This window comes from Cebidichthys violaceus, unplaced genomic scaffold (genome assembly GCF_023349555.1).
Source record: "Cebidichthys violaceus isolate CVI_PGR_0920_01 unplaced genomic scaffold, fCebVio1.0.p SCAF_112, whole genome shotgun sequence".
Lineage (NCBI taxonomy): Eukaryota > Metazoa > Chordata > Actinopteri > Perciformes > Stichaeidae > Cebidichthys > Cebidichthys violaceus.
Window position 1 is genome coordinate 420,718 of NW_027176277.1, and position 13,396 is coordinate 434,113.

General features: G+C 48.2%; 1 protein-coding gene across 1 annotated transcript; it reads left to right on the forward strand.

The window, feature by feature from the left end:
• The first annotated feature begins 1,310 nt into the window (after nt 1-1,310).
• Nucleotides 1,311-4,240, forward strand: LOC137868472 (agrin-like). Its single transcript, XM_068705266.1, has 2 exons — nt 1,311-1,975; nt 3,530-4,240. The coding sequence occupies exons 1-2, from the start codon at nt 1,757-1,759 to the stop codon at nt 4,025-4,027; spliced, it is 717 nt and encodes a 238-aa protein (XP_068561367.1). The 5' UTR covers nt 1,311-1,756; the 3' UTR covers nt 4,028-4,240.
• The last annotated feature ends 9,156 nt before the right edge of the window (nt 4,241-13,396 follow it).

The following is a 13,396-nucleotide window of genomic DNA, read 5'->3' on the forward strand; positions in this document are numbered from 1 at the left end:
CTACTTGAACAAATTTCTGCAAATATCCTCTCCAGCAACTGTGCAGAACCAAGCCTGTCATTTTCCCAGGAATAGAAGGGTAGTTAAAATTACAGCTTTTGAGGAGTGGAAATTTACGCACTGTCTGTTCTTAAATAGGAGCTCCGACAAAATAGACATATGGTAACATTTACAGATTGAAACACGGGAAGTTTAATGACATACAACATAGCATCCGCCTATACAGCTGTGGACTGCAGTTTCACATGGATTTTCAGTCACTGTCTAAGACCCCAAAGTTAATATTTAAAATCAGAGATCCAGATTTGATAAATGTTTGAAGGAGGTTAAAACTGTGAACCCAATTGCTCTCTACCAGCCGTCCTCTAATAACTCATACTATAGTGATATGAAAGAGACTTTTAACAGCCTTTGTCACCTTCAAGAACATTTTCAAGGCTCTTATTGAATTCCAAGATCTAAGCAAAATGCCTGAGTTTTTAAATGGTAGGACAGTGTTTAATGCACATTTTGGCCCTTTAGAAATGTAAGATAACAGTAATGTCCAAGTTCAAATGCTATGCTGATTGAAAGCTGAATTTATTGATTTATTTGGAGACTTGGAATCAGCAAAGCAAGCTATAAACTGAACATTAACATATTATTCCCATATAGATATCGCCTTATAAGGTTGTTATGGCATGCAGCAAACAGCCTGTTTACGCGTCCATCTGACATGCATTCACTTGGAGCCATGTTTCTTTGTTTTGGTCACCACCACCTCCTTTAGAAAACAGCTGCCTTTTTTTAGCCGTTAAGTGCTCCACTGTGTTCACCGGCTATTTGCAAACTATCTGCTGCTCGGTTGCTTATCAGAGCCCCGAAAACAGCTGCCGGGTTGAGAGAGTGAACCAAAAGAGTAAAGTTGCAGGCTGTAGGACCAACGTGATTAGCTGAAGAAGATGCTAAACCATGTGACTTTTTCATGTGACCATTCTAGATGTAAAATCCAATCTGAGAGACATGTCTTGATTAAAAAAAAACAACAACATTAAGAGAGTTTATGTCCTTTTAAAGCTGACAGTCTGGTGAGCTGCCTCAGTGCACAGCAGGCAATTATAAGACCAAATGTAATCTAGAGTGTTCTTAGGGGTGGCCTCTGATGGGGACCGGAGGTAAAGACGCCGTCTGTCCGACTGGGGGCGACGTTGGACAGATACTTTTTTCTGCAGGCATCCCACCGCGCGGCCCTGCTTCCCGCACCCCCACCAACACCCACCTCACCCTCACTTGTGGGATCAGCAATTCAGATCGCATGCAAATCCAGGAGCGTCACCGTGAATGTGTGTGTGTGTGTGTGAGAGAGAGAGAGAGAGAGAGAGAGAGAGAGAGAGAGAGAGAGAGAGAGAGAGAGAGAGAGAGAGAGAGAGAGAGAGAGAGAGGAAAAGAGAGGGGGAGAGAGAAGCGCGGTTGCATTCCTGGAGAGACAGATCCCTGCCCCTTCCTCCTCCTTCCTCCTTCTTCTTCCTCTCTTCCCTCCTGGTCTCCCAGCCGGCGGCGGCAGAGAGGGATTTTTGTTTTCAACCCGGTGCTGCAGATGCGGGGAGCAGGGCTGCAGAGTGGAAAGAGACACCGGTAGTCCGTAGTAGGGGAAGTTGTGGAAAGGAGCTTAAATTAAAAAAAAAAAAAAAAAAAAAAAAACGCAATTCGAAAGACTTTGGAGTTTGTTCTCGGGCGGAAATTTAAACATTTCCGAAAGTTTACTTGTTGGGGTTACATGTCGCCTGCGGTGGACATGGGTTCCCAGCGGACACTCGGGGCCGGCCGGACAGCGCTGCTTCTGGCGGGGCTGCTCGTGGCTCTGTGGCACCGCGGCGCCGCGACTTGCCCGGAGAGAAAACTGGAGGACAGGGAAGAGGAGGCCAACGTAGTTTTGACCGGCACCGTGGACGAAATAATCAACATGGACCCGGTGCACAACACCTATTCTTGCAAGGTACGTGATTGTATGCGGTTCAAGTAGCCGCCGTAGCGTACTTCAGCAGGAAAGACACCTGCTTCTCGCAATAAAAAGAAAACTACTAGTAGCTTTTAAGTGGACTATTAGAAGTCTCATTATCACTTAACGCCTTTGCTCTCGTGTAGCTGATGGAAGCCATTACCCGGTGGGAAGATTCTAGTCCAATTCTCAAAGGCATCAACAGCTTGCCTGAAAGAAAAAGAAAGACAAAAAAAGAAAGAACAATTTCACGAACTCATTCATCCAGAAGCGTTTGGCATGAACGCTGACAGCGAATTCGCGTTGGCTTCAGAGATAGATAGATAGATGGTGTTTTTAATTCCCACTTAGCAATTACACAGCAAAGGGAGACCTAAGCGACCTTGTAATCATCCCCAGCATGCTGCGGTAGTGAGGTTAACGCTGGACCCTCAACTTCTACTGCCGGCGGCAGCGAAGGCGATGCGTTCTGAATCATTCAAACTGTGCTTGTTGCCATCCGTAACTGGAAATGTGTGACCGGCTATAGCAGTGATGTCCCTGGAGAATAATAGGAACAATTAAAAAAAAAAAAAAAAAGTCAAAAACATGTAGTTATGTAATATAATCTGTAAAGTACCACAGAAACACTGATTGTAAGAGGCAATAACATGATTGTCTTTTCTCAGTGGAGACAAGTGCTGCAAGGTGTGCCCAAAGCAGTGCAGATGCATAGTCGAGCCTCAAACTCGTGTGTGTGTGTGTGTGTGTGTGTGTGTGTGTGTGTGTGTGTGTGTGTGTGTGTGTGTGTGTGTGTGTGATTGGACTTGAAACTGTAAAAATGTCTCTCAGTGTCACAGGAACGTTATGACTATAGTGGACCACATAATGCCCCCCCCCCCCCCAAAAGCATCCGGCCGTTCTCCAAATAAACACGTTCGCTCAGGATGCAGCCGTTCCTCGGTCCCCATTCCGCAGCCGTTGGGTCGGGAAACTTCAACTTTTTGCATCATGGTGGACTTGCGGTGGACCGCTCTGTAATCTTGTCAAAATAAACAAGTGGTGTTCGGTCAGCCCTCTCTTGCTCCTCAGCACCCGCATGCTTCCCGTCTGCCGGGTGAGTCGGTGGAGTAGATTAGAGGCACACGCCCCCCCCCCCCCCCCCCCCCCCCCCTTCTGGAGACAGAAACCACCGCAGAGCTGCCCCCCCCCGAGAAAAACGAGACAAGACGGGCTGACCTGTGGCGACCTGTGGGCGAGCTGTCCCATGACGGCGCACAAAGCAGACTTTGCTGCAGAGTTTTGGATAAGTTCTGGATGTTTTGTACCGTGATTATTCCAAGTAGAAGTAATCACTGTTGCTACATAAACTGTCAAGGGATGTTTTGGTTGCACGGGTGTAATTAACGGTTTTTAACTGTAGAATCAGAAAAAGAACCAGCCTGTCACAAAAAGCATCCCAACATCCCGAGCAGTTTCTCTGTGCATAATATCATGTATGTTATTGTTTTTTTTGTTGTTTTTTTTGCAAAAAGCACTAAAAACGGGCGCTGTCTGTGTTTCCGTCAAAAGGTCAGGGTGTGGCGCTACTTGAAAGGGAAGTCCAACATCAACCGGGAAATTCTGCTGGACGGCGGCAACAAGCTGATGATCGGCGGCTTCGGCAACCCCGGGATTTGCGACAACCAAGTAGCCACGGGCGACACGCGCATCTTCTTCCTCAACCCCGCCCTGGAGGCCACGGGGCCGGAACACAAGAACGAACTCATGCTCAACTCCAGTCTGATGAGGATTACCCTGCGCAACCTGGAGGACGTGGAGCACTGCGTGGAAGGTAAGCGCAATGAAACGGGGACCCTACGTCTTTTTGTGTGGTTGGCAGCAGCGACACAATTGGCCCATCGTTGCTATTTGACAAGTCAATTTGCTGTGACTTGTATCCATATGTCTTTGCTAACCTGTGAAACATGTCAGTGTAGGATCCATGTTCCTCACAGTAATTGTAAATCACTTAAAGCGGCAAGGATTTCATACGCAGCCTCGGGCTCATGGCGTCAAAAGGTTCCCTGAACTCCCTGAAACAAGGACACCTGAGTCATTGTAGGGGCTTGGTTGCCATGGTGAAGCCCCAGCCATTCCCAGCGGAGCCTTGAGGCGGATGTGTCTGATTAGCACCTGAAGGACTTAAGGAGGGTTGAGTGGTTCAGGGATGATTCCCGACCTTTGCACCCTGTAGCTGCGGTATTTTGTTGAGTCAGAGGCGAAAGTGAAACCCGTGACGCGGGATCTTTACGGGGCAACGCAGGTTTCCACACACAACAGTTTCCACTCACAAAATTATTATTTCGCAACACAAAGACTGCAACAGATCAAACTTGCAAATAAGTTTCTAAGAAGCTTTTGAAATGCGGGTGCAATGAGCGAGGTGTTTCAGTCGTCGTTGTTGTTGTCGTTGTTGTTTACTCTATTCTACGTATCACCAGGACTTTAGCTTGAAAGCAGTTTATTTAACATTTTTAGTCCTCTTGAGTCCTTTTTTTTTTTTTGGTTGAGAAGCAATTCGCCGGGTTCTTACGAGACGAACCGTACAGCCGTGACGAATAAATCTCAGCGTCTACCGTGAGGCTGTAGCAGCCTCTGCCCCCCCCCCCCCCCATTGCCAGGAGCTTGCTTGCTGTTTAACTTTTACTGGTGCTCGACATTGTTGGCAGCCGTTCAAACTTTGAATCTAACACTTAGGCCGGGCCCCGGAGCACCGGGGGGGAAATGAATCGGAGCACGGATCACCTTTGCTGAAGGCCTTCTGGGGGCAATCACCGTTTCAGAGTCGTAGGGTCTGTGTATACTGGGTACTTCCCTCTGAACATTTCTGGGTGGCAGGATGTTCCAATGGATTGAGCTTGTTTGCAGTGTTAAGTTGCATTTGGCACACACATAAAAACTTCTTCTGTTTGTCTGTCCAGGCACGAAACACTGCACTGCTAACCTTTTTATTCCCCCCCCCCCCCCCCCATTTCTTCTTTTTTGGACTCCTGTTGTGGAAAGGGGAGTTTCTTGGCGCTGGCAAACTGTCTAGAATGTGCCCTTTCTGTTTCGTGGCTTTGTACTTGAAGAGGTTTTACTTCACGCAACCTGCATTTTTTCATATCGCCTGACAGTCGTTGGGATAGCAGTCAGCAGATTCTTCAACGAGACAGAAGTCATGTTTAAAGACATCTGAAAGAACATTTTCCCAGGGAAGCTCTGGAGATTCTTACGCACTGACCGCCCCAAAAAAAATAAACATCCGAGGACAATTGTCAGGTTCAGCCCCACCGCAAAATCTGTAATGAACGTGCGTGCCTCCATCCGGGAGAGAATGAGCTTTGAGGCTTGTTCCAGAGCAGACTTTTAATCAAGAGAGTCAAGTCCGATCCCATCCGCTCTGTGCAGCCCGCTACCCCCGGAGACTGTGGGACGTCAGCGCTGCCGGGACAAGACTCTACCTGCCGCGATGCTCATTGTACCCTCCTCTGCTTTCGCCTCATTCTTGACATTTTCGATAGCTAGGATAGACTCAGGAATGCCTGGCAGAGGGCTGTGTGTGGGGAGGCGCATTGTCTGAGGTGGAAGGGGAAAAAAAAAAAAAAAAGGCTTTGTGTGAGTTCTTGAGAGGGATGTAGAAGGGAGACAAAATGGAACGTGGAGCACGAGGGATCTTGTGTTTTGCTGTGACATATTTGTCTAGAGTTTGGACCGGTGCCGCGTGAAGGTAGATGCCTTCAGGCGTCGCGTTTCACGCTCTTTTCTACTCCCGTGTTCTTTGCGCTGGGCGGCGGCACTTCAGGGCCGCTCGGTCCACGTCGGCCGATCGCTCGGCTTTTACAGGCTTTCATCTGCCACAGAGCGGCCCTCCCCAGAGGAGTGTTTACAGCGCCGACCGGCTCTTAGAATGCTGTGCACCTTATTTACAGTGCCCCCCCCCCCCCCTCCACCCTTTTTTTTGTGTTTCCTGATGCCTTATCTTTTTGTACTGACACCCTCTTTACCGCCATTTCTGTGGTTGCAAAAAAAAACAAAAAAACAAAAAACCCACAGCCAGCGTAGCTCTACAATTCAGTGCACCACATCTGCATTCATGGCTTTGCACCTTGTCAGGGCTGATAAGCACGGGGCCTTTGGCACAGAATCTCTTCCATTGTTTGGTTCCTCCAGCTACCGTTCAGCGAAACGTTCCGGAATTTTCAGTTGTGCCGTGCAGCGAGTTGACAGATAACGTGTCGGAATCAAACGCAGACGTTTTGCTGGGTCTTTGTTAACAAAAATGAAGTCATGGTTTTGTAAGTGGATGAAGGGGGGATGGGGAGGGGGGGGGATTCAAGGCTCAACCAGACACCCCCCATCCCCCCCCCCCCCTGTCCTCCAAAACTTTGTAGAAGATGAGAAGCGTGCGCTGTGTTTATTGTCATTTCCATTTTTTTTTTCTTCCCCCAAATGCGGTGTTGATGGCAACAAAGAGAGAAGGCGGAGTTGTTTTGGGGTTGGGACGGGAGGAAGTCCTCTTGATGGAGACGTGTTGAGCGTACAAGGAGATCTTATCTGTCTCCGTGTGTTCATCGGCTGCTTTTGTTTCAGCCCTTCGGTGACTTGATGCCAGAGTCTTTCCTTCAAGGCCCCGGCGAAGAACGGCAACAAAGGGCTGTTTCTTCCGTCCGTCTTCATTTCTTTCACTCCTTCTCTTTTTTATCTTCTTCCAAGAGGGGGGGGGGGGGGGGGGGGGTGAGCCAGTCAGAAGTCAGCGCATAGTCATGCAACAGCTGCATCAAAGATCTTCTCTTTGTCCCCTTTTTGTGCGGCAGCTATTTAAATACCTAGCGCTGAGTGCAGCCAGTGTGCTCCGCCGGTTGGACAGTCAGAAGTCCTTGTGGGATGTTAATGAGCTCAACACACCACTGGCTCTTCATGATCTGTGTGTACAGCAGTCCAGAGGCTCACTGGTAATGGGGTTAGCCAGGCTTGCTGAGAGCATGATGGGGGTCCCGATGTGCCAGCAGGTGGTCTCGCTTAATGATGGGCGAGCAGACGGTCCTGTGGAATGCTCCTCGGGGTGGGTGGGATGTGGGATGACTGTTTGAGCCCCCCCCCCCCCACCCACCCACCCACCCTACACTTTTCCTCCAGCGCTCCTTCAGTGAATTGAGCCCAGGCCTCACGAAGAAACGTCAAGCTTTTCTCTTTTTTTTTTCTTCTTTCCCCTCCAAGTGTTTGTTCAAGGAGGAGGCCCCCGGAATCGGCAGGAATTCCTTTACCTGCCCGAGCTCCTACCTGGCTGCCTCCTCCCTCCTCCCTCCTCGCCTCCTCGATATGTGAGGAGATAATGACAGAATGATAAGGGCAAAATGGAGAGCGTGCTATCATGCCTTTTTCATAACGTAAGCGCCAATCATCCACAGGGCAGTTGCCTCCCGTGTTTCCAGAACAATTAAAGACTTACTGAAAAATGCACGGGTCACTTCACAGCCGTGGTTAATCAGTGACTCAAAGCCCTGTTAAGACACTCATGCGACGTTGAAGGTACGTTAATAGGCCAGTCCGGGATTACTCCCAGGTTTTTCTTTTTTTATGGCCATCTGAGCTGAGATCCTAATACGTCTCATGCTCCTATGTTTTGGCCTAAACAGTATCCTGTCTCATTAAATATATGGCTGTATATGTAGAGCATTCTATTTGATTTGATGTGTCGCTTCTCTTTGTTTCTGAAAAGGAGAAATCATTTGATGACGAGCGGAGGAAGGTGTTTATTTCAGGCGAGGCGGCCCAGTCCACCTCCGCTATAAAACAGCCTGTTCCCTATAATTTAAATATCAGGCTCCCAACACCACCTGCTCATGTTTTATTCTCAACAAAGACGTTCTAAAGACAGAGCAGAACGTGACGACCTACTGTATAATTGACGTACGGCTTGTGGGTAATTCCGAAAAGAGAGGTGGAGGTTTGAGCTATTGTGGCTCCGGAAAGTGTGTGAGAACCAGACAGGTGACTGAACTAAAGCTCTGGGGGTCTTTATCCAGACCATGTCTACACAAGCAGCCTTTTGTCTTCAGCAAGGAGAAGTCAAGAAGACTGACTTTTTGGGGATTGGATTTTTTTTTTTTCTCAGGGTCCTGGAGTGGATTAGGCCATTGTCTAAGAGGGAGAGTTCATTGGCTTGGTGTAGAGCCTCTCTACAAAGGTGTACCCTTGGTAAATCTGTGTACGCTGTGTGGCTTATGTCGAAGCATTTCATCCCGTGAGGTGACCCGAATTGGACGAATCGACAGGCTTGATGGAAGGCTTTGATGGAATAAGCAACCAAAGGCTCGAAGGTGGGGGGGGGGGGGGGGAACAAAGCCAACGGACCTGTTTGCCAGGGAGCCCCAGAGTCCTCCGGAGTTATTGCACATTTGAGATTTTAATTAAAAAAAACAAAAAAACGCGGGAGCAGGCGGTGAGCCCGCTTGGCGTTGGCGATAAAGGACTCCGAAATGAGAAAGCCATGAAAGATGGGAAAGAGAGCAGAGGAGGAACGGACCACTTAACCGCAGTCTGTTCACCTTGGCTCGCATCCCAGACCCGAAACCAGGAGTGTATCACTCTCGCGCCGATAAGAATCAGAGATGGTCTCGATAGTGCGCAAAGATACCCACGTGTAGTGACATGCCTGTCACTTCAGTGAGATGTTAACGCGTAGACATACTGTGTAACATCCAGCCTGTCCAAATATACTGTGTCGATTTATTGCAGCGGTTTATTTGTCCATACTCGCTCAATGCGATAAGACGCGATTTCATTTATCCCCTTGATTTTGTAAAATGCCCGTATGATGCCACTGAAGCCTGCTGTTCTCCTCATCTTTCTAGCCTAAAGACAGAAGATCTCGACGCTGCTTTTTGTGAAAGTTCCCCCTCAAAAAAAAAAAAAATGCATAGGGAGTAATAAAGGCGTAGTAAAGGCTGACATTCTTTGACACCCAGCGTTGTTTTTTCGAAGCTCCTGAAATTGACAAGACGATGTAAAGTTAGCGTGAAAGTCCCAGTTGAGCTCGTCTTTAGTTTAGGAAGAGGAAAGTGGAACGGACCAGGGAGACTCCGTGTAGGGACTTGGATGTGCAGTGACCCGGAAACCTCCCTCTTCCAATCCCAGACGTGAAAAACTCCGAGCAGCAGTGTGCATGAGATCTGGGCTCCCTCGGGGGGAACTGGATCCGTGACAAAATTCTTGCTCCAAGACCACATTCTCCGAAGCAGGGCAGCAGCGAGTGTGGCTGCGACTTACCGTCAGCACACCAACGAAAACATCAGGTTCAGAGAGAAGGCAGCAGAAGAAGCTGTCACTCCACAGCAGCTCAGATCAAAAGGAGACGAGGGGAATTCTTTTTTGTTCTAGGACACATAAGGGGACGTCTTTAAAGTACAACACGTTGGGAAACGCAACGGGGTTACTCCCGTATTTTTAAGCATTCAAACACCGTAGCAGCATGTTCACAGAAAGAAGATGGACAGTAGTTTATGTGTGACTGATCTAATCAGCCACGAGATAGAAGTGCTAATAAACAGCATATTGCTACACCTTTTTTTTTTTTTACCATCTTGGATTTTGAGGTTGGGGTTGGTGGGGTTGGTCCAGTCGAAATTTCCGATTGGGAACACATCGTAAGATGATGGGATGCTCTCCTCAGAATAAATCAATTTTGATCAATGTTTTGGGCCACAGGACAGAAAGACAAAGAAGACAATTTACTAAGGTTTACAGGAAGAACATGCAGGAACAACTTTGTTTTCGGAGGTTAATCACATCCTGTCACCTTCTGGATGTCAGCTGGAGATGCACTGATCCTTATTGTCTCGTGGTACACACTCACATACGCAAACAAATCCCGGGATGAACGGGCTTTTCTCGTGCTGTTTTGCAGTCTCCGTTACTTCCTTTCCTCCCCCTCATCCGTCTCTCTGTCGATGAGTCGTCACGGCGACACTCAGGGTGAACGCCCCTCTCTCCCATGTGACCTGTCCTCCACGTTTCCTCCTGTGTTTGCCATTATCTCTTTATTTCTCCTTCCTGCTTTCACGTTGTCCTGCACATGTGTCCGTCTGTCAACATGTGCGGACGTGTCCCCGCGCTGATTCGGTTGGCGTTCGCGGACCGCTCGCTGACCCGTCTCTCCACTTTTAACTTTTAACACGCATTGAATTCTTTCTGAGTCTTCGCTCCGCCCGTCTCCCCGCTCTCTCCTCTATTCTCACAGTCGTCATCTTCCTCCTCCCAGTGTTCCCATCTCACGGCGGTTCCACCTGTAATTAGACTGGAATCCCATGCCCTGTAAAGCTGTCATGGTCCTAACAACCAGGTGCAGTTTGCGCAGACCTGACACCACCCTCTGATCTAATTCCATGAACCGCTCTCTGCGCCTCTCTCGACGAACTTTAGTCTTCTTTTTTTTTTTCCACATTTTAAAGGGGAACTTTTGGGGAGAACTGTATATGTGAATAAAGTTAAGATGAAGCTGTTTTTGTGGCTCCAGAGGGAGCTGTGAGAAGTCTGATAAAGACTCGAGGGATGTCACTCGAGTCAGTATTAAAAACTACGAGTTTAATAAAAATATACGGGGGTGTTGGGTGTAGCCCCCTGCTCATCTGTACTAGAGGCTAGCACTCAAAGCTACACTAGCCGCTTCTAGCACAACACACTTAAATCTCCAACCGATATGACGGCGTTGCATTGTGGGTAATAGTGTTCGCCAGGTTTTAACGAGGAAGAAGAATGCGTGGATTACAAAAAAGACGATACCTCTGGTTCTGCCGCATCGATCGTGAAGCTTTTTTGTGTGCATCTGTCGATGGCGATGTGTTATCAGAGTATCCTTCAGATAGGATCCAAGTTGTGAGAGGTGTTGTGTGTTCTGATGAAGGACCTTCTGACAGGACACACTCGGCTGTTGGTGCAAGCGTTCATGAGCTTGCTTTGGGGATTAAACCAAGAATGGAAAATTGGCAATTGAATGTCCTGTAAGAGCTCTCCTTTGTGTCGAGTTATGGAATTTGTGATGCGTCTTCTGACAAACCCCCTTAAGATGACAACTCTCCTGAGAGATGAAACCTCTTAGGAATTTCCCCCTCCCTCCCTCTCCCTCTCTCTCTCCCCCCCTCCCTCCTTCTCTCTCCCCCGCTCGCCCTCCCGGCTGACAGATTTGTCTGGCTGGAGGGAGGCGCTCGGCCTGCCCCTGTTGTTTTAGCCAACAATGGCAAGGACGTGATGGCTTTCAGAGGCAAACAGAGCTATCTGGCAGAGGATGTCTCACTAGCTCGAGCATGCATCCGTAAACACACACTCATACTGACACACAGGCAGACGCACAGACCTCACTATCTCCCCATCAGAATGAGACGTATACACAATGCGGCGTGTGTCGCGGCAGCTGACCTAGCCTTTGCGCTGTGATTGCTTTCAACAATGAACCGAGTCACGAGTCGTGAGCCCTACTTCACAGGGTTGTAGTAAACAGCTGTTCCACCAGGGGTTCGGCTGGTAGAACATCAGCAGAATATTATGTGACAGTAATAAAGCTGCATGTTCTAACACCCGCTGTCTGTTTTAATACCCTGCAGCAGCTCGTTGTAATACGGATATGATGCGATGTGAACACAACATAAGCTCACTTTAACTGACTCTGTCAGTCCAGTAGTGTACAGTGAAGTGACTCACCTTATAAAGGAGGACCGAGAAACTTGAGACGAATCTTCAATTAGTAAGTCCAACGCTTGGAAAGACAGACGAGCGATTTGAAACGTGACTACGCTGGAAAATGGCTGACGTCAAGGGCCTGTAACGGAAACACTACAGGTGTCGAGATGCATGCATTGAATGTCTCTAAGCACCATGAAGGTGAAGATGAGTGTGTGGGGGATGAGTTGAGCGGATAAAGGCCTGCCTCCATTGTCTTGAGGTGAAATATCTAAAAACATGTCCGCACATAAAAGTGAGGAAATTGTATTTTTTTTTTCTTCCTAATTTTGTGTGAACCGTCGTTTCAAACGTCTCCCTCTTTATGGCGCTAGCTATTATAGCATCATGGTCGCTATCGTCTCTTTCATTCTTGCACTCTGCCGTGCTGTAACCCCACACACACACACACACACACACACACACACACACACACACAAATGAAAGGGGAGCAGACTCGCAGCGAGTGCCATGGGGCAGCTTTCGGCATTTTCCAGCAGAAGCGCGGCGCCTCAGAGCAGCTTGGCCTCGGGGAACGAGTTCTATCACAGACTGCGAGCTGTTGCCAGAGGTATGCCCAGATCAGCCCTCTCCAAATTCCCACTTATTGTCACTCCGAAGCCCCTTCGTACCAAATTACCTAGACACTGCGGCCCTATTACAATACAGCACTGTCAGCCATTTTGAAAATGCCCCCAATCCTCTTGTGACCACGAGAGCAACGGCGTGAACTACATAAAAAGAAAGTTTCTGCATCCGTCGCTCAGAGAGTGGGTGGAGGCATGCCCTGGAAGAGCACTTGAAGCAGACGCGTTTGAGGGGGCTCTTGGAGAAATATATATACGAGCGCTGAGATGGACGGAGGCGTTGAATGTGGAGAGTTTGGGGTTTGGGCTGTTCTGTTTTCGGCCTGCTTGGACAGGTTGTCAGAAAGAGTATCGTAGATAAATCAGGCCTTCCTCTTTAGGCTGTGCTCCGCGGGACAAACCTCTTACCCGCTTGCAAGTCCACTGCAGTGTTTCTTTGTAAATGACAAAACAACATGAATCTTTCAGGGCCAGATTTTAGTCTCGTCGAGCACAAAAGGCCGGTTAGAAAGGGGTTTGGAGGCAACATTGTTAATCATGCTGTAGTTACCAGGAGCGGGACAAAGAAGTGACGTTGACATTGAACTATTTGGAGAGAGAAATGCGAGCAGAAATCCAAAGGACAGCCGCTGGAATAGCTGCCCGAGGAATTCCAAACGTCTTCTCCTTACACTCTAATTGATGAGATTTTCTCCAGACCTCTATGAGCCCGATAGAAATGGAGTTCTGGTCACAGGATTAGCAGTTAGTTGTTGGTTTAGTGTTTTAGGTTGGTCTTGAAAGATTGTCTCGAGTCACAAGACAAAGTACACTTTGGGCTTTTGTGATCCCTGCAGTTGACTGCCTTGAGGTCATCAGTGCAGCGTCGCTCATCAAGCGCAGGACAAGTTCCAGCACGGGATTCAGTGAATGAGAAAATGTGAAACGTCAAGTGTGTTATTGGCGGCCTGCAAATATTTGCTTTTGGTTTTGTCCCAGATGAAAGCAGTCAAAAAGCTCTAAAGGTTGATCAAACCCATCTCTTCTGGTTTTGATGTGTCTTCCTGGAAGTCTTCTGGATTTAATCTTTTTTTTTTTTTTTTTATCCGAGTGCGATTGCGAAATGTGCAGGTTT

Bases quoted from the DNA above. Each gene is read 5' to 3' on its own strand.
- LOC137868472 (XM_068705266.1), top strand. From the start codon at position 1,757: ATGTCGCCTGCGGTGGACATGGGTTCCCAGCGGACACTCGGGGCCGGC. The intron at 1,976-3,529 runs GTACGTGATTGT...TTCCGTCAAAAG, and splicing joins ACAACACCTATTCTTGCAAG to GTCAGGGTGTGGCGCTACTT.